This window comes from Scyliorhinus canicula, chromosome 11 (assembly GCF_902713615.1).
Source record: "Scyliorhinus canicula chromosome 11, sScyCan1.1, whole genome shotgun sequence".
Taxonomy (NCBI): domain Eukaryota; kingdom Metazoa; phylum Chordata; class Chondrichthyes; order Carcharhiniformes; family Scyliorhinidae; genus Scyliorhinus; species Scyliorhinus canicula.
The window spans coordinates 123,051,305-123,077,372 of NC_052156.1; the positions used below are offsets into that span (position 1 = coordinate 123,051,305).

General features: G+C 42.1%; 1 protein-coding gene across 1 annotated transcript in view; it reads left to right on the forward strand.

The window, feature by feature from the left end:
* Positions 1 to 26,068, forward strand: part of LOC119973790 (mucin-2-like) — a 99,586-nt gene that overhangs the window by 36,435 nt on the left and 37,083 nt on the right. Inside the window, exons 13-29 of the mRNA XM_038812214.1 lie at positions 2,749 to 2,821; positions 2,901 to 3,038; positions 6,767 to 6,922; positions 11,407 to 11,501; positions 15,457 to 15,583; positions 16,877 to 17,123; positions 17,204 to 17,262; positions 17,372 to 17,472; positions 18,066 to 18,211; positions 18,317 to 18,455; positions 19,172 to 19,276; positions 19,418 to 19,609; positions 20,155 to 20,391; positions 21,723 to 21,879; positions 22,715 to 22,840; positions 23,099 to 23,237; positions 24,288 to 24,319. Coding sequence (XP_038668142.1) covers positions 2,749 to 2,821; positions 2,901 to 3,038; positions 6,767 to 6,922; positions 11,407 to 11,501; positions 15,457 to 15,583; positions 16,877 to 17,123; positions 17,204 to 17,262; positions 17,372 to 17,472; positions 18,066 to 18,211; positions 18,317 to 18,455; positions 19,172 to 19,276; positions 19,418 to 19,609; positions 20,155 to 20,391; positions 21,723 to 21,879; positions 22,715 to 22,840; positions 23,099 to 23,237; positions 24,288 to 24,319 — 2,269 coding nt within the window. The remainder of the gene's footprint in view (positions 1 to 2,748; positions 2,822 to 2,900; positions 3,039 to 6,766; positions 6,923 to 11,406; positions 11,502 to 15,456; positions 15,584 to 16,876; positions 17,124 to 17,203; positions 17,263 to 17,371; positions 17,473 to 18,065; positions 18,212 to 18,316; positions 18,456 to 19,171; positions 19,277 to 19,417; positions 19,610 to 20,154; positions 20,392 to 21,722; positions 21,880 to 22,714; positions 22,841 to 23,098; positions 23,238 to 24,287; positions 24,320 to 26,068) is intronic.

Below are 26,068 nucleotides of genomic sequence, written 5' to 3' on the forward strand. Positions count from 1 at the left end.
TATGATTGCAATGCACTTACCCCTCTTTGATGCGGTTGAGATTTGAGATTTGTAAACATTTGGGTTTCAGCACTTAGAGTCACTCCTGACTCTAAATAGCTGCAGCTATTTTTGAAAGGTGTCAGAAAGAAAGGTGTCATGAAGAAATCACAGGCCACTACCATAAATGAATGAATGGTTGCAGCTGTAGGATCTGAGGGGTTTAAACACAGATCACAGCTGTTCTCTTTCCAGGAATGGACACATGGTGCTTCCAGATAAGTGTTACAACTGTAATTTCTGTCAGAGCCCTTGTATGAACTGCTGTCTAGCGTCCAGACTTTTCTGGGGGTCCTTTCATTAGGGGATCCATGTGGGGGGGTTGCATTTAGTTAGTGGGTTCCTGGGATTTTCCCTATTGAGTGAGTCTCTGTGGGGGTTTCTTTAGTTAGGGGGTCTCTGTGGGGGTCCCCAATTTTAGGGGGTCTCTGGGGGAGGCGGGGGGCAGGGGGTTGGTAGGGGGATCTGGAAGGAGAAGTGTGGGCAGCTAGTGCATTGTGGAGGGGAGGGTGGCCCTTGGGTGCAACTCCATTTGGCTTACCATGGGGATCACATCAGGTACACATTTGGTGATATCTGTAGTGATCTGCGCTAATATGATTCCCAGCCCAGAGATTCTGGTGCCGGACCCGCTAAGTGGATGTTTAAGACCCATTTGCATCCATTAACATCCTCCTGCAGGGGCACGGGTGTAAAGCACTATCCCACTGCAAGTGGGGGGCTGGAGCATAGCAGTCAGTTCGGCGCCAACGCAAGCCTCGATTTAGGCCGGATGCCCGATTCTCCGCCCGAACGCGATCCGTGCTGCCAGGATAGTGAGGGAGGGAATCCAGCCCATTGACTTTGATTGTCCATTCCTTCATGCCAGCAGGATTCTCCGTTCCCGCTTCAGTGAATGGACATTTGGCCAAATTCCCCATCTTCGCTGGCAGCAGTAGCGAGGCGGTGTCAATTGTGGTATTATCACTGGACAAGTAAACCAGAGGCCCAGAGTAATGCTCTGGGGGGGTTCCAGGTTCAAATGCCGCCACTGCAGATGGTGAAATTTGAATTCAGTAAAAATCTGGAATTAAAAGTCTAATGATGACCATTAATTGTTGATTGTTGTAAAAGCCCACCTCTGTTCACTGTTCACTGTCCTTCAGGGAAGGAAACCTGCCATCCTGCCCGGTCTGGGTTACATGTGGCTCCAGACCCATAATAATATGGTTGACTGCTACCTGCCCCCTCAAGGGCAATTAGGGATGAACAATAAATGCTTGCACAGCCTGCGATGCCCACATTCCATGAACGAATTTTAAAAAGGGCTCATAATGGAGAATCCCACCTATTGTGTGTAGCTTCAGTAAAATGAAGCAGCTAATGGGAGGAGCCCGGGCTGAAGCAGTCAGGTGTTGAGTTTCAGTTCAGTTGGATTGGGGATATGAACAGACAAACAGCTGACTTCTTCATCATGGTTACCTCTGCCAACTTGGTTTTCCCAATTTGCATGAAGATTAAAGTCACCCAAATAAACCCCCCCCCCCGCACTTGTAAAAAAAAATGAATAAAATAAATGAAAGAAAAATTAAATGAATAAAATAAATGAATAAAATGAATAAACCCCCCCCGAACTTGTAAGACAAAAGCTGTGACCGTTTTAAAAAATAGCAGCAGCACTGCGCATGCGCGCCCCATCATTGGCATAGCGCATGCACTCCGATGATTGTGCATGCGCACTGCGGCCAAATCTTTTCTACATGTTCGCGGCCATTTTAAAGGCCGCTTGATGCCGGCGTTATTAAAAGCCGGCTGCTGCATGGGATTTGCGCGATCGGGAGCGCCGCGAAGGACGGCCCCGCGACTCTCCCAACATCCGCCCGTGACCCACCCGCGAGTCACACCCCTGAGTTTGAAGAACACTGCTATAATAACATCTCTGTAATGGCTATACGATCGGACCTATTAACCTCAATTTGTGCCGTTAATTCATTTATTTTGTGTCTGGAAGTTGTTAGCCTATAATTCCTGTTGCTTTCTCTATGGCAATGCCTCAGCCTATCAGTCAACTTGCACACCAATCAGCACCCTTTTCCACCATAGCAGTAGAATGGCACAGTGGTTAGCACTGCTGCCTCATAGCTCTAAGGACCCGGGTCCTTGGGTGACTGTGTGTGCGGAGTTTTCACTTTCTCCCAGTGTCTGCGTGAGTTTCCTCCATGTGTTCTGCTTTTCCTCTCTCAGTCCAAAGATGTGCAGGTGTAGCCATCTGGGATGGCCACTTCCAGAATGCAAAATGGAAATTTGCAAAGATTGCAGGGAAATATGGACAATGTTAAGAAAGCAAGCAGGCACAGAGCCTGTCTGCATATTGGAGAAACAGCTCCCAGACGAGACTGGAACTGTAGGCCCATTAGCGCCCCTTAGTGTCCTTGGATGTGCAGGTTAGGTGGAGTTACGGGTTCAGGGCAGGGGAGTGGGCCTAGGTAGGGTGCTCTTTCAGAGGGTCAGTGCAGACCTGATGGGCTGAATGGCCTCCTTCTGCACTGTAGGAATTCTGTGGTTCTATAAAATGTTGTGATCATTAGAAATTTGGCATTCTTGCATTTGCCCTAATGAATGCAAGCTTCAGAAACATGCCTCTCTTTGCAGTTTGTAAAGTTGTTCATTCAGTGATATTTTTGTGCCAGAAATTATGCAAAGAAACGTTTTATTTTATTTCTTGTGCAGACCTGGTATGCATTCACGAATGATGGCAATGTTTATTCTGAAGGGAATAAAATTGGACTTCCTTTCACAAAAGGTAAAATAAATAATCTCATTCTATTTACTAGATTAATAAATAATAGTGAAGCTAACCTGAATTACTTTTCTTCTTACAGGTGATATAACAATATTTCAGCAGTCTTCAATGTTCCTTCAAGTAGCAACAAATTCAGGAATGAAGATGCAAATACAGATATCTCCCATCATGCAGCTTTACATATCACTGCCTGAAGATGCTCAGGGAAGCACAAAAGGTGGTGTGTTTAATACCTGCAAAATATACTCATTGATTGCTTATCCAAAGCTTTACGTTAGTCCTCAGAAAGCAATTAGAAAAAGCACTTAGCAATGGTCCAAATTATGTTATTCACATTTTCCTTGCATTTTATGATTTTGCATTTATGCAGCCTGGACATATAGTGAAAATGGTTCTGTCACGCAATTCTTTACCTGTCTCTCTCACTTTGTCTTAATACCATCAGGCATCTACCAGTTCTTTAATGCTTTAAATTTGGATTGACTTGCACAATGCCTAACCTCCACCAATTTACCATTCATAAAGTGCACTGCAATAAGCATCAAGTGCTTTTGGCCTTTTGTGTGGCTGTCTGGCTGTTACTGTGGTATATGTAATTTCTGGAAAAGGCCTTGCATTTTATCTACCACCTTTCATGAGCTTAGGATCTAACAAAATACTAATTTTCTTTTAGCTATAGTCACTGATCTCATCTAAGAAACATGGAAGCCAATTTAAACATTGCAATGTCTCACAAACAGCAACACAATAATGACCTAATAACATTTTTGTTAAAGTGATGTCGGTCATAGGATAAATATTGGTCAGGGCATCAGGATAAACTCTCCTGCTTTTCTTCAAAATAGGTCCATGGGAGTTTTCATGCACGCCTGAGAGGACAGATGGAGCCTTGGTTTAACATCTTATCGTAAACATGGCACCTCTCGTCAGTGCAGAACTCACTCAGTACTGCCGTGAAATGTCAAGCTGGTTTATGGGTTTAAGTCTTTGAAATAACAAAGACAAAGAAAATTACAGCACAGGAACAGGCCCTTCGGCCCTCCCAGCCTGCGCCGATCCAGATCCTTTATCTAAACCTGTCTCCTATTTTCCAAGGTCTACTTCCCTCTGTTCCCGCCCATTCATATACCTGTCTAGATGCTTCTTAAATGATGCTATCTTGCCCGCCTCTACCACCTCCACTGGTAAAGCGTTCCAGGCACCCACCACCCTCTGCGTAAAAACCTTTCCACGCACATCTCCCGTAAACTTTCCCCCTCTCACCTTGAAATCATGACCCCTTGTAACTGACACCCCCACTCTTGGGAAAAGCTTGTTGCTATCCACCCTGTCCATACCTCTCATAATTTTGTAGACCTCAATCAGGTCCACCCTCAACCTCCGTCTTTCCAACGAAAACAATCCTAATCTACTCAACCTTTCTTCATAGCTAGCACCCTCCATACCAGGCAACATCCTGGTGAACCTCCTCTGCATCCTCTCCAAGGCATCCACATCCTTCTGGTAATGTGGCGACCAGAACTGCACGCAGTATTCCAAATGTGGCCGAACCAAAGTTCTATACAACTGTAACATGACCTGCCAACTCTTGTACTCAATACCCCGTCCGATGAAGGCAAGCATGCTGTATGCCTTCTTGACCACTCTATCAACCTGCGTTGCCACCTTGAGGGTACAATGGACCTGAACTCCCAGATCTCTCTGCACATCAATTTTCCCCAAGACCCTTCCATTGACCATATAGTCCGCTCTTGAATTTGATCTTCCAAAATGCATCACCTCGCATTTGCCTGGATTGAACTCCATCTGCCATTTCTCTGCCCAACTCTCCAATCTATCTATATTTTGTTGTATTCTCTGACAGTCCTCTTCGCTATCTGCAACTCCACCAATCTTAGTATTATCTGCAAACTTGCTAATCAGACCACCTATACCTTCCTCCAGGTCATTTATGTAGATCACAAACAACAGTGGTCCGAGCACGGATCCCTGTGGAACACCACTAGTCACCCTTCTCCATTTTGAGACACTCCCTTCCACCACTACTCTCTGTCTCCTGTTGCCCAGCCAGTTCTTTATCCATCTAGCTAGTACACCCTGAACCCCATACAACTTCACTTTTTCCATCAACCTGCCATGTGAAACCTTATCAAACGCCTTACTAAAGTCCATGTATATGACATCTACAGCCCTTCCCTCATCAATTAACTTTGTCACTTCCTCAAAGAATTCTACTAGGTTTGTAAGACATGACCTTCCCTGCACAAAACCATGCTGCCTATCACTGATAAGTCTATTTTCTTCCAGATGTGAATAGATCCTATCCCTCAGTATCTTCTCCAACAGTTTGCCTACCACTGACGTCAAGCTCACAGGTCTATAATTCCCTGGATTATCCCTGCTACCCTTCTTAAACAAAGGGACAACATTAGCAATTCTCCAGTCCTCCGGGACCTCACCCGTGCTCAAGGATGCTGCAAAGATATCTGTTAAGGCCCCAGCTATTTCGACCCTCGCTTCCCTCAGTAACCTGGGATAGATCCCATCCGGTCCTGGGGACTTGTCCACCTTAATGTCTTTTAGAATACCCAAAACTTCCCCCTTCCGTATGACAACTTGACCGAGAGTATTTAAACATCCATCCCTAGCCTCAACATCCGTCTTGTCCCTCTCCTTTGTGAATACCGATGCAAAGTACTCATTAAGAATCTCACCCATTTCCTCGGAGTCCACGCATAAATTCCCTCATTTGTCTTTAAGTGGGCCAATCCTTTCTCTAGTTACCCTCTTGCTCCTTACATACGAATAAAATGCTTTGGGATTTTCCTTAACCCTGTTAGCCAAAGATATTTAATGACCCCTTTTAGCCCTCTTTATTGCGCGTTTGAGATTCGTCCTACTTTCCCGATATTCCTCCAAAGCTTCATCAGTTTTGAGTTGCCTCGATCCTATGTATGCTTCCTTTTTCATCTTAGCTAGTCTCACAATTTCACCAGTCATCCATGGTTCCCTAATCTTGCCATTTCTATCTTTCATTTTCACAGGAACATGTCTGTCCTGCACTCTAATCAACCTTTCCTTAAAAGACTTCCACATTTCAAATGTGGATTTACCCTTAAACAGCTGCTCCCAATCCACATTCCCTAGCTGCCGCCGAATTTTGTTATACTCTGCCTTTCCCCAATTTAGTACTCTTCCTTTCGGACCCCTCTTGTCCTTGTCCATGAGTATTCTAAAACTTACGGAATTGTGATCGCTATTCCCAAAGTAATCACCGACTGAAACATCAACCACCTGGCCGGGATCATTCCCCAATACCAGGTCCAGTATGGCCCCTTCCCGAGTTGGACTATTTACATACTGCTCTAAAAAAAACTCTCCTGGATGCTCCTTACAAACTCTGCTCCATCTACGCCTCCAACACTACACGAATCCCATTCAATGTTGGGGAAGTTAAAATCTCCCATCACAACCACCCTATTGCTCCTACATTTTTCTATAATCTGTCTGCATATTTGTACCTCTACTTCATGCTCGCTTTTGGGAGGCCTGTAGTAAAGTCCCAACAATGTTACTGCACCCTTCCTATTTCTCAGCTCCACCCATATTGCCTCAGTGCTCGAATCCTCCATCATGCCCTCCTTAATCACAGCTGTGATATCATCTCTGACGAGTAATGCAACTCCTCCACCCCTTCTACCTCCCTCTCTATCACTCCTGAAGCATCTATACCCTGGGATATTCAGTTGCCAGTCCTGCCCTTCCCTCAACCAAGTCTCAGTAATACCAATAGCATCATATTCCTAGGTACCTCTTGAATAATAGTGCCATCAACTGAGCTGTGACTCATTAAAAATCGAGAGTGGTGTGAATGAATGATATGGTCGCATTCGCACGGAAAATTAGTACTTTCTTTTGATGAGAGATATATTTTCTGTTTTGCAGGTCTATGTGGCACCTTCAATGACAATGCAAATGACGACTTCCTATCTGCACATAACATTGTGGAAGATGCGCCTCTTTCTTTTGCAAACTCCTGGGAAGCAGAAAATGATTGCCCTGAAACAGAAATACCAGCTCCATGTGTTAGTTCAGAAAATGGTAATATAAAAATGGACAATCTTCAAACCTATCACTGAAATTGTTTTACTCTGCCATGTTGTTAAAAGAAAACCTTTGAATTCATGAAGTGAATTTCTCACCTTCTTTAAAGTAAACAATTCTATTGTCGCAAATTGCTCCACTTGGAAGACTGATCAAGTCGTGACAAGATTACCCAATGAATACATCAGTCTTTCATAAACATTTCACAAAACCTCCACCCAAACCATCCTTTTTTTCTTCAGTCAGAATTACATATCTTTTCAGTCAAGTTAATTTCTGCCAAATTAAGTTGACTCAAAGGACAATCAATGTTGGGTATGTGGTTCACAGTAGTTTAGTCCATTATTCTGGACAATTAATGTAAGATAGAAATTGACTGGCCAAAAAGAATATTTTTCAGGCTATGTTACGATTGGTGAATTATTGCATAAAAGTATCATTGCCTGAAGCTGCATTAAATCATTTTGTCACAAAATATGAAAATATTCTTGGCAGAATTAAAATGGCTGCAAAATAATCAAATAAAACTTGCAAACTAAGTGTCAACCAATTCAATATGACAAACAAATTACTTTACCGAACAATCCAAGAAATACGGTGATTCAAGATGATTCTGAAATAACCTGCTTGCAGTATGTCTCTCTAACCCCTTTTCCTCCGTTTACTGATTACCATGAATATACAAGAGGTCGGGTGAGGGCGACACACTACAAACAGTATTCTCGGTCGACTGCTTGCAAATACGCAGGAACAGCCACGAGGAGGAAAACAAATTGGCCCCTACCCAGCACTTCCTCATGACAGCATCACTGGATTTGAAGGATTCTGTTTAATCCCACCATTCAGCAACATTGCATGTGGGTGTTCAAAGATGCTGCACAGCATCTCTTCACTAACTGCGTTATGTTGTTGCCAAAAGTAGAGAAAAAAAACCATGAGTAAAAAGACGCAGTAATTATAATGTGATGAGTTTACACAGGTAGTTTGCGTTATAAATATGAGCCTAATAGTCTGCCTGCCTCAATTGAAATTCCAGGCCCTAAATGCTTGTGTCTTACATTATTATTTAGGGCCTCACGGTAGCATGGTGGTTAGCATCAATGCTTCACAGCTCCAGGGTCCCAGGTTCGATTCCCGGCTGGGTCACTGTCTGTGTGGAGTCTGCACGTCCTCCCCGTGTGTGCGTGGGTTTCCTCCGGGTGCTCCGGTTTCCTCCCACAGTCCAAAGATGTGCGGGTTAGGTGGATTGGCCATGCTAAATTGCCCGTAGTGTAAGGTTAATGGGGGGATTGTTGGGTTACGGGTATACAGGTTACGTGGGTTTAAGTAGGGTGATCATTGCTCGGCACAACATCGAGGGCCGAAGGGCCTGTTCTGTGCTGTACTGTTCTATGTTCTATGTTCTACATGGTTTAAAACTGGATAAACTAATAAAAGGTATGCAATAGTCAGCTGTTCTAGGTAAGCTACAGTTGTACAATAATGACATTTGTGGGAATTTGAAACTGTGAAGAGTTTTTCTCCTATTCAGAAAGAAGGTACAGTCGAACCTGGTAGAATTGGTGTTACCTCTGTTTAGTTTAATAGACCTGGGAGTGTTTGTGGTAGATTTGTTGGAGGAGGAGCATTGCTAAACTTTGTAAGAATGAGGTAGCATTGGAGCTGGGAATTAATGTGAAGCGTAAAGGAAGAATGGGTGTTATAGAACTAAGTTTTGATACTCAAGGGATTTGTTGAAAGCCTACAACCAAGAATCATTTGAGAAGTGTGTGTATTGAGTCTGATTTGATCCAATACTAGAATGCCATTTGTAATCATAGAAACAGCCAGAGAGGCAATCCCTGCTAGACAGAGATTAGGCAAGTTTCGATCTCCTCAGACAAAACCATTAAAGAGATCAAGTTCCAATACCTTAAAAGATGCATATACAGAGGTGCAAACTTTAATAAAATGACATCATACTGCAGTAAATTCCATCCAAACTATACTGATAACCTTATCAGCTAATTGACGGACATCTAGCTGGGCAAACCAAAGACGGTACAGAGCCAATTAGAGTCAAAGCAAGGGTTAATCCAAAGATAAGCATCTCCCTAAAAGAGAGGTGCCCAGCATGTTAGATTTTGTTCTTACCACTTCTAACTATCTCTCTCTCTAAGCCTGTCCTTGACCTATGCTCCCCAACTCTGCCATGTGCTTTCTTCTTTGAATCTCTTCTTTCAATCTTCTAGGTTTATTACGTTTTGTATTGGCTAGTTGGCTGAATTGTTTTATCGAAGTATAAGAAATCGTGTATCGTCAGTCGTACTGCCTAACTTTAAAGTCAAAAGTGAACTTTTACCATTGCACGGAATCGGTCCTTTTATTGAGAGAAAACACAAGGATTCATCAATATCAGGATTCCAGCAGGGTGTTCACGGTAAAAGATTTTGGGTGGGATTCTCCGGTCCCCCAGCCGTGTGTTTCTCGGTGATGTGCCGTTCGCTGGTGGGATTCTCTCTTCCCGCCGCTGGTCAATGGGATTTCCCACTGACACCACCCCCCACTGCCGGGAAACCCAGGATTGGGGGGGGGGGCACTGCCAGCGGGAAAATAGAATCCCAATGACTGGAGAATTCCGGCAGGTATGGGAGAGTGATAAAGAGGGAAAATAAGGGTGATTAGTGCAGGAGAGAACAGGAGTGAGTGATAAATGGTCGGATCACAATTGGGTATGGGGGAAGAACGTGGGAAAAAGAAAAAGGAAAGGGAGGAAATGTGGGAATAAATTTATGTGCAGTCAAGAGATGATAGTACACAGTGGTTATTGGAAAAGGAGAGGAAGCATTGATGTCCAGAGTAGAGTAGCGAATTGCAGTATAAAAGTGTGGGAAGAGGAAACCTTGATGCTGGAGGAAGAGGTGGTGCACGTTGGGAAAGAAAGTGAAAGTAATGAGTATGAGTTTATGAAGTACTGGTAGGAGGTTAGTGTTGGGATGTGGATGTGACCTGAAACCTTGAGGGTGGTTTGTGGATGTGAGAGTGGGGGCAGGGCAGTATCATGCAAGTAAGTGCCTCAATTCATTATTTAGTCGGCCTGTGATTTTTAAAGGTCCCTGATTTTTCGGTCTTTTTAAAACAATGCCTGGCCCCTTTTTGAGTGTGATCAGCTAATTCCTTAATTTATCTTTCTGTGTTTCCAATCTCTCCAGGTCTCTCCCAAATTCTGAGCGTCTTCTTTTTGCCACTTCCTGGTGCTTCACTGTCCATTTAATCCGTCCCTTTCTGCATCTGTCCTGTCGCTCACTGCTCCCACTGAGCATAGCAGAAACTGTTTATTGCAAGCAAATATTTCTTCATTATGTTTGTACTGAAGGATATATCTCTGCAACATCATAAGTGATACCTGAGCTGGGAGACAGAGCTGAAGGGAGAATAAAACTACAGCATGACAAGTTTACATGAGTGAATATATTAAAAGCACCATTGCAAGAACTTATAAAGGAGGAAATGCCAATGCAAAGGATGGAATTTTCCCATAATTTGTCAGAGTGTCAGGCTCTGACTGAAAATCGGTGTACAACTCTCCAGATGCACATTGGTGTTTTCAGACCAGCTCTTTTCACACTCTGAGCCAAAAATATTTGGGGTTATGGTTTCCGCTGTCACTGTGACTGGGCAGAGGCTGATAGAGCCGGCAAGGTCAGCTCCACAGAGATCAGGGCGCCATCTTTAAATGGAGCACCGATCTGAATCAAAAATATACTCCCCACAGCACCCCACACGGACATGAATGCCACCCCACAAGGATCAGGATCCCTTTCACACCCTTCCCCCCCCCACCATAGCATAAGCAATGGGGTCTCTCCTCCCCCACCCCATCACAGCAGAAGCATTTGGTCTCTCTCCTCCCGCATCACCACAGCACAAGCATTGCCCCCCCCCCCCCCCCCCCCAAAACATAACGGGAAATCCCCCTATGGGACTCTCCTGGGGCTCTGCACCTGGCACTGCTCCCAGAACGGCTATACTTACCTTTGCAGCCCAGGGGAATCCCCTTGACTGATTCACACCTTTAGATATCAGTTCTAAAGTCAATTTGGTGAGGTCTGAACATTAAATGTGTGGGGTGAGATTGTTTGGCAGGGGCCGGTTAATTATATTAAAATGTATTTAAATATATTGCAATGAGGGTCTCACCCTTTGTGGGCTGGAACCTCGTTACGTCATCCGTGAGGGGTGGGGAAAATCGGGAAATGAGATCTCGCCGTTGAGACTTTGCACCCGTGTTGCTGTTTGCACTCACAGCACATGTGGGCACAAAATCGACCCTAAAGTGTGACAAAAGCATGAAAAACGGTGATGCAGAAAGGGAGTGTATGTCGATCAAAGGTTTATTTGATATATTATAGATGGAACTTATTTTATTGCATTAATAACCTTCGAATTAGGTATATAAATCATATACTGATTAAAATAACATAATTGAATTTGGTTTGCAGAACACTATGCCCAACAACATTGCTCCTACTTAAAAGATCCAGTGGATGCCTTCTCTGTGTGCCACCCCACAGTGGATTACATGAAATATTATCAAGTAAGAATTGTGAGAAAGAAGGAAAGCCGGCAAAGCAAAGTAAAGTCAGAAGCTGGTCATAGATGAATTAACAATGTAATTCAGAAAGTGACTGCAACTTTTCAACTCAGCATGACCTACAGACTTTTAAGTTAATGTAATAGGGCAACACAGAAATACTTCAATATACACAAAAAGCTAAAACCAAAACATTTAAAGAATACAAATTTAAGTCATCCATTTAGCCAGAGGGACTATTCCATCTATCCCTTTTAAAAATAGATTTGATTCACAGTGACTGACTAAAAGGAATCACATGACAACATTTCAAGTTTTAAGACTCTTACTGTAACAAAATAACTACCACCAACATTAGCTAAAGATTACTTAGGCAAATCTTCTTTGGCAATCACTCGCTAGCGATTATGATTGTCCACCTAAGAAACTCTGTGTTAGTGGTCAGGAGTTATATGGGCACTTGCATGGTTGATGAGCCCAATCCTAGAACCACATCTTCGACCGCATACTTGGTGGGTGTTTCTGGGAGGTAGGATTGCTCCTTGGACTCCAGACAGCATTTCTTTCTCAAGCTCTTCTTCTAGGCCTCCTCTTGTCATTGGTCATCCTTGAAAAATTGTGTCCCTTCAATCAGGAGGTTCCTCCAAGTAGGTTTCTCTGAGCAAGGGTCTCTCAGGCATTGATGTCTATGTTGCATTTCTTGAGGCAAGTCTTCAAGGTGGCTGTGAAGTACTTCCTCAATCCTTCGCTTGTTCAGGAGCCTTCCTAGAGCTGAGCGAAGAACTGCTTTGGCAGTCGGCAATCTGACATCCTAAGCACATGGCTGGCCCAGCAGAGTTGGTTTTGGATGATCATGGTCTCAATGTTGGTGCTCCTGGCTCCTTCAAGGACACTGCTGTTAGTATGTCTGTTCTCCCTGCTGATGCAGAGAATCCATCTCATACAGCATTGATGGTACCTATCCAGGGTCTTGAGGTGGCGTCTGAATGTAGTCCAAGTTTCTGAGCGATATACAGGGACGATGATTTTCCTGTACACGAGGATCTTGGCATCAGCATGGATGTTGCAGTCATCTCTGTCTTCGGTGTCCCACGGAGGCACTTGCGGTTTGGATACAATGTTGGATCTCCGCATCAATGTCATCCTATGTAAGGGAAATGTTCCATGTTTGGTAGGGTTTCCCCATTGATCTTGATGGAGAGAGAGACCGGATTTTGTCCTGGGACAGATTGGTAAAGGCAAATAAAACTACAGAAATATAACTCTTATTAATGGCTTAACACAACCAATAAACCCACAGTGCTTAGGTATACATTCCAGCATCTCCAAAAATGTGCAGGTTAAGTGCATTGGCTATGCTAAATTACCCCGAGTGGGATTACGGAGATAGGGTGAAGTTTGGGCCTAGTTAGTGTGCTGCTTCAGAGAGCTGTGCAGTCTCGATGTGCTGAATTATCTCCTTCTGTACTGTAGGGATTGTATGTTCTTCACATAATTACAATTTAGAGGGAACAGCCCACAGTCACTCCCAGTTTCCAATGCATTCATATCCCCCGCTTCACTGAGTTAAAACATCCTGAAGCCATCCAAGATACTCTCCCCCAGTCCCTCTGAGAATTCCTGAACCGACTTCCAATAGTAAGGCCCACTCTGGTGATTTCTTCTTCCGACCTCACCATGCCAAATCTTCCAGAGTCTTTAGATTGCAGTGGAGTGTGGCTCTTCAACCAGAGACAGACTTGCACAAAGTCCTGTTCACAAATTATCCTGGTGTTCACTAGTCAACATTATCTCCTGCTTATGCAGTGTCTCAATTTGTTTATTTTCCTCTTTGTTTTCAAATCCCTCCATGGCCTTGCTGCTCTCTCTCGCTCCAGAACCCCTCCAGCTTTAAATATTGGAATTCCGTTCCTAAACATTTCTGCCTTTCTACCTCTTTCCTCCCTTAAGACCTTCCTTAAAACCCTATCACTTAGACCAAGCTATGGTCAACTGCCCTAACATGTCCTTATGCGACTCAATATAATTTTACTTTGCTCTCATGAAGCATCTTCAGGTGTTTTCTTGTTTTAATGGTGCTATATAAATGCAAGTTGTTGTTCCTGCTAGTCTTGTATTTTACCCCATTTCTCGTAACAACCGTTTGGATCAAATTATGATTCTTTTGCTGAATTCCAAATTACTTGGAACTACAGGCAGGGCTCCTCCCCACCCCACACACCCCAAATGCAGCAGCAACCATTAAGTCTATCGAAGAAACTAGACATTAACTCAAGTGATTTTATGCTGGGTTCAAACTCTGAATCGAGGGGTGAAAGTAGATTATTTTAAAGCCAGAGTGATTAAAGTTTTTGGCAGTAAGTTCCTTTCCAGAGGTAGGCAAGCTTTCATCTCCATATTGTATTTCTAGGGCATGATATCAGCACTTCTTATCACCCTGAACAACGTAACTTTTACATGTAAAAAGTTATTTTATAATCTTATTCTTATCCTCCTCTTTTTCTGGTGAATGATTTAATCGACAGTTTGTATCTTGTTTGTGACAATCAAAAAAACCTCATTTATATTGCACCGTATCAGATAGAATTCACTGTCTCAGATATATCCACGGCATCTCTTATTAGGACAAGGTCACCAACTCAGAAGTCCAGGAGCGTGCTAATTCCATCATCATAAACTCTTTGCTAAGCTAACGGCATCTGCACAGGCTCAGCCACATTAATTGGATAGGTGATGGCTGTACATTCAAAGACTTTCTGTACAGTGAATTAACAACTAGATCACAACTCATGGGCATCCATACTTCCACTACAAGGACAGCTGCAAGAAAGATATGAGGATGGCAGATATTGACACTGATAACTGGGAAACAGTCACTGATGGCTGTGACCTCTGGAGGCTGACTGGAAGGGCATAGGAAGAAGCGAGCAGAAACTGAAAGGTCAATTGGAGAGGCCAGGAGGAAGCAGACTGCCAGCTAATGATGCACTTTCTCAGACCACAGTCTTCTTCCGCAGCAAATACAGCAGAGACTCCCATGGTAGATTGGGGCTTCTGAACCACACCAGGCAATGCTTAACACAGAGTTGGCCACCACAATGCAAACCATCATCTTACAAGACAGAAGGCATTGCATCCTTGCAAAATTCCCAAGTGTCCTTAAACCAGTCAACTAATCTGAGCAAAAGGGAAAGCGAATTGTAGACTGCAAGGCTTTACAACAGTAAATTAACAATCCTCTTTGTTTACACCCATGAAAGCCTGCTCCTGGTAATTTTAAATTGACTACACTCTTATGAGGTTTTAGAAACACATACATCTACCCTTTCAAAACAAACTACACTGATTACAGCGCAAAAAGGAAGGGAATTGGGGTTCCAGTTTTTCTGTCCTCGTTTGTCACCTTAAGGAAACTGATTAATTGGAAGAATAAAACAGATGACCAACTGAGCATGGTGTCTGTAGCTTTCAGATAGATTACTGGATTTCAGTAAGCATGTAGATAAACAGTTAATAAAATTGATTCATATTTGTAGTGCATAGAATAACAGGTAGGTGTCATTGTTTTGAGGCTATCAGGAGGGAGAATAGAGTTTAAATTATTTTAATGTTATATTCATAGTACAGGGCTCCCAGCTGATAGAAATATTCCGAATAATTTTATTCCGAGCATTTAAGCAGAAACACAAAAAAATTAGTAAATCACAATCGCATCTCCTGAAACATAGTTTGCAGTTCATCAGAAGGTATGCTCTTTTATCAATATTAGTTTTATATTGGAGATTGCAACAACTGATTACTCTGTTTGCATATTAACTATTGAGAAATTATTGCGGCTTCAGCGACCTGCGGCGATTTGTGTATTTAGTGGCCTATTTGTTCATTAAAGTCGAGATTGTCTACCGTTGTGAAATAAATAGCGATTTGTTTGCCTAACGTCCTTGTTCAATTTTTCCAGATGTGCGTAGCTGCTACCTGTGCCTGTGAGAACATCAAGGACTGCCTGTGTGCAGCTTTGGGAGCGTATGTTCATGAGTGTGCTGCTCATGGTGTCATTGTCAGAAGCTGGAGGAAAGACATTTGCAGTACGTTAGGACAATGTTTCTATTTTACAGAAGTCTGAAGACTTAGGCCTCAATTTTCCCGCCCCTCACGCTGGCAGGAATATCCGATCCCGCTAATCTGCATTAAGATTTCAATGGTTAGCCAGCCATGTCGCACGTTGAAGGGGGCAGGAAAATTCTAACTGACTACAGTAAACCGTATAAGTCAACATAAAAATAATGCGCTGCCTTCCCTCAGTTCTTTAGAAATCACTATAGCACCTGCCATGCACAAGACCTCCCTATCTCGCTGATGCCTAAAGGGATTTTCATGTTCTGTGCCCTCTGCCACTGAGAAGCACGCTGCAGGGAAAGGGGAAGGGGATTGCCATTCGTGGGACAGGAAGTACCCGACGGTGGGAAGGGCTTGAAGATTTCAACCACAGGTTTTCTCCATAGCATTTTGCCCTTGGAGAAAGTGAAAACAATTAACAAGTTGATTTAAATATTCTGTATGCTGTGACATGATGTAGAGGACATCCTGTTACCAGACTCCTAAACTACCCTCTTATGGACTGACCTGATTAATACTACTCTCCTGTATGCTTCACCCAATGCCGGTGTCTATGTATTTACATTGTGTACCTTGTGTTGCCCTATTATGTATTTTCCTTCTTTTTTTTCATGTACTAAATGATCTGTTTGAGCTGCTCACAGAAAAATACTTTTCACTGTTCCTCGGTACACATGACAATAAACAAATCCAATCCAATCCTCTGCAGGAAGGGACCATATTCAATATGGCTTTTAAAATTACAATTCATGTTCAAATTCCCAGCACACGTAAAACCTGGATTTAAACAGAAACCTATTTCTCCTATATGTGCATCATTTTCAAATAATTAACCCTGTCTTTATTATGCTGCAGATCTATATTGTGTATAATTAATACAAGGAATAGCATATCTTATCATCTTATTGATGACTCCTTTTAAAATCGATTTAAAATGATTTCATATCAGAACTGAAAAACTAAGCAGTTTGTTAAAATATTTTAAGAAGCCACAGGGAAGAAAGCCGAATGTTGCGCTAATTATAACAACATTAGAAACATTTTTCTTGAAAGTATTGTCAAAGATTTGCGTACAGTGAACAAAAGATAACAATGTAAAAGTCCTACTGTGTCTTCAGAGATTTCAGTGGAGAATCCTCAAGTGCAATGTGATGGTTTGGCTCAAACATCATTGTCTTATAAAGTCAAACTTTTAGCATGCAAAAGGTTTTTTACTCCAATGTCTTTAGTTACGTGATTGCGTGGTTATTATTTGTTTCTAGATAAGTCGTGCAGTAACTCTCAGGTTTTTGAGAATGACATGAGAACATGTAACCGTACCTGTAGATCACTTTCAGAGAGTGATTACACCTGTAGCATTAAGGATATTCCAGTTTACGGTTGCGGCTGTCCTGAGAAAAAGTACATGGATGAAAATGGAGTCTGTGTGGACCGTTCAGACTGCTCATGTTATACTGAAGGGCGGCTTATAGAAAAAGGGCAGAGTATTAACATGCATGGCATACCCTGGTAAGCAATCGCCAATAATTTTACAAATATGAAAAATTAAATGCACGTAAAACAAATTTTAATTATTATTTTACACTCAGCATTTGCCGAGATGGAAAACTCCATTGCTTTCCAGCAACATCAGGTCCCTGGCCTCCAGGTAACTAACATTACCGACTCTCCCCATTCAAACAGTGCATGAATTGAACTCTATATTAAATTAACGAATCGTCATTTTCCAAGTTCCTTTTATGTATTGTTTTCTATAGGTTGTCCGCATGGGAAAGTGTTCGTTGACTGTACAAATGGAACTGCCTCGTCATCTCAATACTTCTGTGGAAAAACGTGTCGAACTCTAAGCACACCTTGTGTAAGTGACTTACACAGTTCCATCAGTTTAAAAAACTCATTATTTTTTCAGTTTGCAGAACAGCGAATGGGACACTTACAAAAATGAGTTTAATATTCATAAACTATTTAAGGCTTAGAGGGAAGTTGCGGAGAAACCTTTCACCCAAAGGGTGACAGATGTCTGGAACTCATTCCCTGAAAGGGTGGCAGAGATAGAAACACTCAGTGCATTTAAATATATTTAGATGTGTACTTGAAGTGTTGTAGCCTGCAGGTCTACACAACCAGAGCTGTAATATGGGATTAGCCCGAATCGTTCTTTTTTGATCAGTATCAGCTTCATGGGCTGCATGGTCTCTTCCTCTTTCCTCAATTTTCTATGTAAATCCAAATGCCTAAGTCACTAATGTTAAAAAAAGTGGATGTCATGCCATTTTGGTCTGATGTCCCATAAATTTTGGATTCACTCTGGAAGCTTGAAGTCAAAATCTATAAAGGTCAAACTTAGTATGTGGCAAAGATTTAAGCAGACATTAAAAATTCCATTAGCTGACATTTCAACTGAAAACAATTTGAAGTGAACAGCGTCATTTGAATCTTTTACAAAAGCAGAGTCCATGTGTCCCTGACTGTGTCTGTCCCCATGGTCTTGTGGAAGATGATGATGGAAACTGCATTGTTCGTGAAAACTGCCCTTGTCTATTTAGTGGTGCAATTTACAGCGATGGAAGAATAATCCAACGGGATTGCAACAAATGGTAAGATTAAGCAAATGTGATCTGATGTACAATATATATTACAAATCATGTCACTTGCTGCATCTTATTAAACAACATCATTGCCCTGCGCCCTTCATATTGCAGCACATGCCAGGGAGGATCATGGAACTGCACAAATAAGGTATGCCCAAAGACATGTGAAGTTTATGGCGATGGGCATTACATAACCTTTGATGGGAAAAGGTATGTCTACGATGGAAACTGTGAATATATATTTGTCGAGGTGAGTGTTGGTTGAAAAATGTCAATGTCCTACTGAACTGCAGTCATGATTTAATGTGTACCAATATAATTGCCATTGTAAACACCATCAAAATCAACCCTGTAGAGTAGATGCAGAAATGAACTTGCACTAAAATACAAAAATGTTTTCCTCAGGCATTAGAGTGTGAAAATAGCCCAGGTCATTTGTGACCTCAATGACACCACACTCCAAATGACGCGTGCACTCCACACTTTTATATTATGTGACTATTAAAACTAAAACGTGGGTCAAATGATGGAAATGATAAAGGCAGAAATGCAAACATTTGACGAATCAATATTTACAATGTAGTTGTTATTTTACATAGAAACCTATCAACAGTGTTCAGAAAGGCATAGCCAGTGAGTCACCAGGGTATGATAAAACAAATGTCTTGGCCAAAAGCAATTTGCTGGATGTTAACAATGTAATAACTCAAACACTCCATTAGTGTTTAAAATATGGTGACTTTTGAACCACATCATTTAATAAATGTACATGTCTCAGCACATTTTGATTATTGCGTTTGTTGATGGCTATTCGGCTCCGTATTTGTGATGTGTGTACATGGTGACATGACAGCCCGTGTGTTTTTTGCAACATTATTATGTTGGAGGCTTAACAAATGTAAACTTAACGAGTTGAATTAATTTTTTTCACTATGTCCCAGCCTAACCTCACTGCTTTATTCTTAGGACCAATGCAATCGTCGAGAAGGCACACTGCAAATACTCACCGAGAGTGTACCTTGTTGCGAAAAGGGAATGACTTGCTCAAGAAATATCAGGATCTTACTTGAGGTGTTTTCTTTCTTCTAATTATAATTGTCTCCTTTTCTGTTTTTGAATGAGATTTTAAATATGTGCTAACAATAGCTGAAGTTCAATCATAAATTATCGTACACCTTCTACAGCACGCTTTTTTCACATGTACTCTTACAGGGCAAGGAACTCATTCTAACTGATAACCACGTGGAAACAGTTGAGAGGTTTACAAATCAAACCCATTGCTCAGATGATTTCTATTCACGCCACACTATCGGGCTCTATTTAATCATTAAGTTTTCCAATGGGATCACTGTGATATGGGACAAAAGCACGAGGCTTTCAATCACACTGGATTCAAGATGGAAAGTAAGTACAGTGTGAAAATTAACATATTCGTATTTGTCCTTATTGGTCACAGCAGGAAACACCTGAGGATATGCAGGAGTCATTTAGTCAACACAGGACTTCTTCACAAACATACTTTATGTCAATGTGTTTTTTTTACTTAGAACAATAATGTGGGAAACCCTAATGGAACACTGAATAAACTTCATTAAATAATTACTGTTTCTGTTTGCTATAGAGATAAAGGAGAAATTTCAAATTATTCCAAATATAGATGCGAGCCTGCCCAGCCCTTTCTGCCCTCAAAACTGTCAACCTCAGGAAGTTGAATTGTTTCTAATGATGTATCGGCTGTCATAACATTGCAAAATCATTACGAGCACTGGACTTCTCACTAATTATTACCAAAGTAACAACTGTACGCACATGGTGTTTGTGAATCCTTAAATACATTTATGTACAATGGTGGATTTATAATAAAATCAGGTTCTGAGGAAAACGCTTTTTCATATAAACATGCTCATTTTTAGGTTTTCTTTTTCCATAATCGTGCATTTTTATTACAGAACAAAGTATGCGGTCTGTGTGGAAATTTCAATGATGATGTTTCAGATGATCTAACAACAAAAGGGAACTCTTTGGTGACCAGTGCAGTGGAATTTGGAAATAGCTGGAAATCGATGATCTGCTCCGATACAGTCAATCAAACATCGCCCTGTGACAGGAATCCTTACTGTTTAGCGTGGGCACAGAGAAAGTGTGGCATAATTAAACATGACATGTTTCAATCGTGCCATAAAAAGGTAATGCCCCTGTAAGGCCCATGTTATTTGAGATTTGGATCGAACACAATCCGCAAGATTCCATGGCCTCCCCTGCGGCATGTTTCCCAGCAGCGGGAGGCGGCCCGCCATTGTCCGGTGACGGGATCCTCTGGTCCTGTCATTGTCAGTGGGATTTCCCATTGAATCCGCCCCACGCTGCTAGGAAACCTGCGGCAGGGATGCACCGTCGGCAAGACCGGATGATCCCGCCACCGTGAACAGCCGAAAGATCTCGACCAATAACTTCAACCATTGGCAGCTCAAGCATTTAAGCTAAGCTCCTTTTAGATTGGTCTTTTTTCATAAAGATTAAAAAAAACATATATCTTCAAACTTGTTTTCACATCCTCAGAATATCCTAAAGAGCTGCACTGTCACCCAACTACTTTTATAGCTCAGTTACTGTTGAAAGGTAGAAAAACGCAGCATCCAATTTATATACAGGCCGACAAACAGATACAAGCTAAACTAGCATGTTGTGTTTGGTATTCTGTACCTTGCAAAGGAATCCACGAAACACCTTGACTTGTCCAAACCAGGATCTTTATTGAATCTCGTGAGGTACGATAGCGATCTGTTACAGCGCACGTTATCATGGAGTCTCTTTATACTCCTCTGGAACTACACCTACCACAACTGTTCACCTGTATATCTTACTACCATCTCCTGCAACCATCTGGTGATGCTGGATGTGTCTCCCTTTATATGGGAGTCCCTGGTCACATAATAACGGTCTTGAGGCTGCATGGTGTGTCTGCGCCGCCACCTGCTGGTTGGAGGTCGCACACCATCCAACTATGATATTGCTTACAGGCATATCACCACATAGCAGATGTGCTGTTTTCTTCTAATGATATTTGTTCAGGGATAATTGTGTCTGAGACACCAAGATAACTCACCTGTTCTTCTTCAAATAATGCCGTGCAATCTTTTAGTTCTTCTTGAAAGGGAATACAGGGTCATAATTTGTCTCATCGAAAAAGGCAGAACTCCCAGCAGTGTAGCACCCAACCAGCCCCTGCAGCAGCACTGCACCACCGTGTTAGACTAACTTATGTATTCAAGTCACTGAGAGTTATTTTGAACTCATAACCTCCTCTTGCAAAGGCTTGAGTACCGCCAATGTACCAAGGTCAGCATCGCACCATTATTTCCCTGCTTATTACAACATTTCTACCAGTTTATCTTTTTTTAAAAAAACAACAGGAATTCCTTTGGATTTTACCTCTTGATTCCTCTCAACATTGCAATGATAATGTTTGTTTGCCTGTTGCTCCTGTTTATATTTAAGCTGACGCTATATTTATCAGGTTGACCCAACTCCATTCTATGATGCTTGTGTCCAAGAAGCTTGTGCCTGTGACCTGGAAGGGAAATATCTGGGTTTCTGTACCGCTGTAGCAGTGTATGCAGAAGCTTGCAATAAAGCTGGTGTTTGTGTTGACTGGAGAACCCCAGAGCGATGTCGTAAGTATAAACTGTTACATTCACAGTGGTAGACGGCTGTCACATCTGTTATTCAACAGCATTATGGGCAAGTGTGATGCATTAAATGTGTTTTTATTAAAGGAGAAAATGTCTGAGTGAAAGTTCGGTAATACTTTGCAGATGTGATGTGAGGAAAAAGCTTTTTGCAAATGGAATGCGAGAAAAACCTTTTTCAAACAGCGAGTGGTTCGGGTCTGAAATTCACTGCCTGGAAGTGTGGTGGAGACTTCAATCGAGGCATTCAAGAGGGCATTAGATGACTACTTGAATAGAAACAATGTGCAGGGGTATAGGGAAAAGGCAGAGGAATAGCACTAAGTCGCGATGCATGTTTGGAGAGCGGGTGCAGACACAATGGGCCAAATGGCTTCTTTCTGGACCGTAACAATTCTATGATTAAGTGATCATTGGTTATGATCTGCTTCAACTTAAAATAACGATTGATGACTTTGTTCTATGATTTGGTCAGATATTATATTGATTACATCTACTGAAATTATATTTGAGATTAAACCAATATTACTGATTACATATTAACTATTCCTAACTGTTGGAGCAAAGTTTCTGAAGCAGTAGGGCAATTCCTAATTTACAAATGTATTGCGCCTGTGTGTAGGCCGGAAGGCTGTCCAATTTATAATTTAATAATAGCAAGCACTGATAGCCTCACCATTGTTTTTATTGCAAAAATCTAGCCAGTTCATTAACAACACCAGGGGAAATACAACAATCGTGTACAACAAATGACTTGGATTGATAAAGCTTTAAAGAAATCACTGATGGTCCTGGATAACTATTTTCATTTTGATTGCAGCTGTGTATTGTGATTATTATAACACTCCTGGCGAATGCAGCTGGCATTATCGGCCATGTGGAACATTAACAGCAAAAACGTGCTCGGACCATTACATTGGAAAGAAGTTCTCTGCAGTTCTCGAAGGTTGTGTTTGAAACCCACCTCGCGTTTTTATTTAAATTGTTCAATGACTGTTAACACGGGTACAATTCAAAACTGAAAGCAGAAAATAGTGAAAACGTAAAACAGATTTGTCTGCATCTGAAACAGAAAATGGTCCAGTTTTGTAAAGATGAGGTCCATTTATTAGTTTCAATTCTGATTTCCACCATTTTCAACTTGGACTACTTGGCAGGAATATGGGTGCCTCACACTGATCCTATCACTTTCTATTAAATATAGGTTGTTATGCAAAGTGCCCAGAGAATGCTCCTTATCTGGATGAAAACAGAATGAAATGTGTGAACTTATCTGAATGTACTTGTTATTATAATGGGAAAATATTGGAAGCTGGTGAACGAAGCAATGATTGCAGATATTGGTACGGTATTGATATAGATATATTTTGACAATAGATTGAATTTTTTTGTTGACTTTAATTCTCCAGTCATTGTGGTTTACTTTTCACGCCGGCAGCGCTCCCCCGCCCACAGGTTTTCCGGAGGCATGGAGTGGTTACAATGGAAATTGCCATTGACAATCCAATCCTGCCGCCAGTGAACAGCGTGCGGCCGTGAAACACGTGGGTGGCAGACCGAAGAATCCCACCCAATTTTGGAAATTCAATCAAACTGACTGACAGATATATAGTTTGTGGAATGATTACATTTTTAAATGGTGCCAGGACATTATAAAATGAGAAGTCGGGGAAGTATTTTAAAAGTTGTTCTTTGTTACAATAATTTGAACCTAAATTGGTTTAAATCCACCCTAATGGGATTACAAGAGACACTATTCAGCATAGGTGATCATACAGAAGAGTTAGGAGTCCTAAATATAGTCATATCCTCACATAGAATTTCTGTCCGTCAGTTCTTGCCTATCAACACGTTTCACTAACTTATCAGCAATGACATTGAATTTGTAGAATGAAATTGTTCTTATAATATTTTGAACATAGAACATAGAACATACGGTGCAGAAGGAGGCCATTCGGCCCATTGAGTCTGCACTGACCTACTCAAGCCCTCACTTTCACCCGATCCCCGTAGCCCCTCCTAATGTTTTTGGTCACTAAGGATAATGTATCATGGCCAATCCACCTAACCTGCACATCTTTGGACTGTGGGAGAAAACCGGAGCACCAGGAGGAAACCCACGCAGACACGGGGAGAGCGTGCAGACTGCGCACAGTGACCCAGCGGGGAATCGAACCTGGGACCCTGGCGCTGTGAAGCCACAGTGCTATCCACTTGTGCTACCGTGTTGCCCAAGTTGTTAAAAAGTTTATTTCTCCTCCGATTAAAAATAAGTCAACAATGAGCTTTATTAATGGCTCCAAAAGCTTTGCTCAATTGGAGCTAAGCACACAAACCACAGTTTAAAGAAATACTGTAGCTTATTCTAAAACTATGACTGTTTTTTGTTATAGTGTCTGCATTGATGGAAATGTGAACTGCACAGGTAACTATCTTTTAATAAATCTGCAGCATAAATAATATATAACGAATAGCTGCAAAGTGATATTATTGTTGCTAATAGAACATACAGTCCAGAAGAAGGCCATTCGGCCCATCAAGTGTGCACTGGCCCACTTAAGCCCTCACTTCCACCCTTACCCCGTAACCCAATAACCACGCCTAATATTTTTGGTCACTAAGCGCAATTTATCATGGCCAAGCCACCTAACCTGCACATCTTTGGACTGTGGGAGGAAACCGGAGCACCCGGAGGAAACCCACACAGTCACAGGGAGAACGTGCAAACTCCGCTCTTCAGCATAATCCGTTAATGTACTACAGAACATACAAGGAATAGACATTTACAACACTGTTGACATTAAATATGATTTATTTGTCATGCTTAGCAATGCAGTAAGGTGTAATTGCTCCTGGCTCAGCAGATTTAAATAGTGAGCCACTATGCTGTACAGATGAGAAGCAGCCAGGTTAAGTCCATAAGACCATAAGATATAGGAGCAGAATTGGGCCATTCGCCCATCAAGTCTGCACCATCATTCGATCATGGCTGATATGTTTCTCATCCCCCTTCTCCCTGTAGCCCCAATCTCCTTATTAATCAAGACCCTATTGGTGTGCCTCAGGGTTCAGTTGGGACCACAACTTTTCACAATATACATTAACGATCTGGAAGAAGGAACTGAGGGCACTGTTGCGAAGTTTGCAGATGATACAAAGAGATGCAGAGGGACAGGTAGTATTAAGGAGCAGGGGGACAGCAGAAGGACTTGGACAGCCTAGGAGAGCGGCAAAGAAGAGGCAGATGGAATGCAAAATGGAAAAATGTGAGGTTATGCACTTTGGCAGGAGGAATGGAGGCATAGACTATTTTCTAAATGGGAAAAGGCTCAGAAAATCAGAAGCACAAAAGGGACTGAGGAATTCTAGTTCAAGATTCTCTTAACGGTAACGTGCAGGTTCAGTCGGCAGTTAGGAAGGCAAATGCAATGTTAACATTCATGTCTAGAGGGCTAGAATACAAGAGTAGGGAAAAACTTCTGAGGCTGTATAAGGCTCTGGTCAGACCCATTTAGAATACTGTGCGCAGTTTTGGGCCCTGTATCTAAGGAAGGATGTGCTGGCCTTGGAAAGGCTCCAGAGGAGGTTCACAAGAATGATCCCTGGAATTAAATGCTTGTCATATGAGGAGCAGTTGAGGACTCTGGGTCTGTACTCGGAGTTTAGAAGGATGAGCGGGGACTTTATTGAAACTTATAGGATACTGAGAGGCTTAGATAGAGTGGAGGTGGAGAGGATGTATCCACTTGTAGGAAAAACTCAAACCAGAGGGCACAGCCTCAGACTGAAATGATGATCCTTTAAAAAAGAGATGAGGAGGAATTTCTTCAGCCAGATGGTGATGAATCTTTGGAACTATTTGCCGCAGAAGGCTGTGGAGGCCATATCACTGAGTGTCTTTAAACCAGAGATAGATAATAAGGGGACCAGGGGTTATGGGGAGGAGGCAGGAGAATGGGGATGAGAAACATATCAGCCTAGATTGAATGGCGGAGAAGACTCGATGAGTCGAATGGCCTAATTCTGCTCCTATGTCTTATGGTCTTACCTATCTATCTCTGTCTTAAAGACACTCAGTGCACACGCAGATCCTTCCATGGTGAAATACAGCTCCTTCTATGGTGAAATATAGTGGGAGAATTTGGTGCCTTGGGACCAAATGAGAAACAGAGTA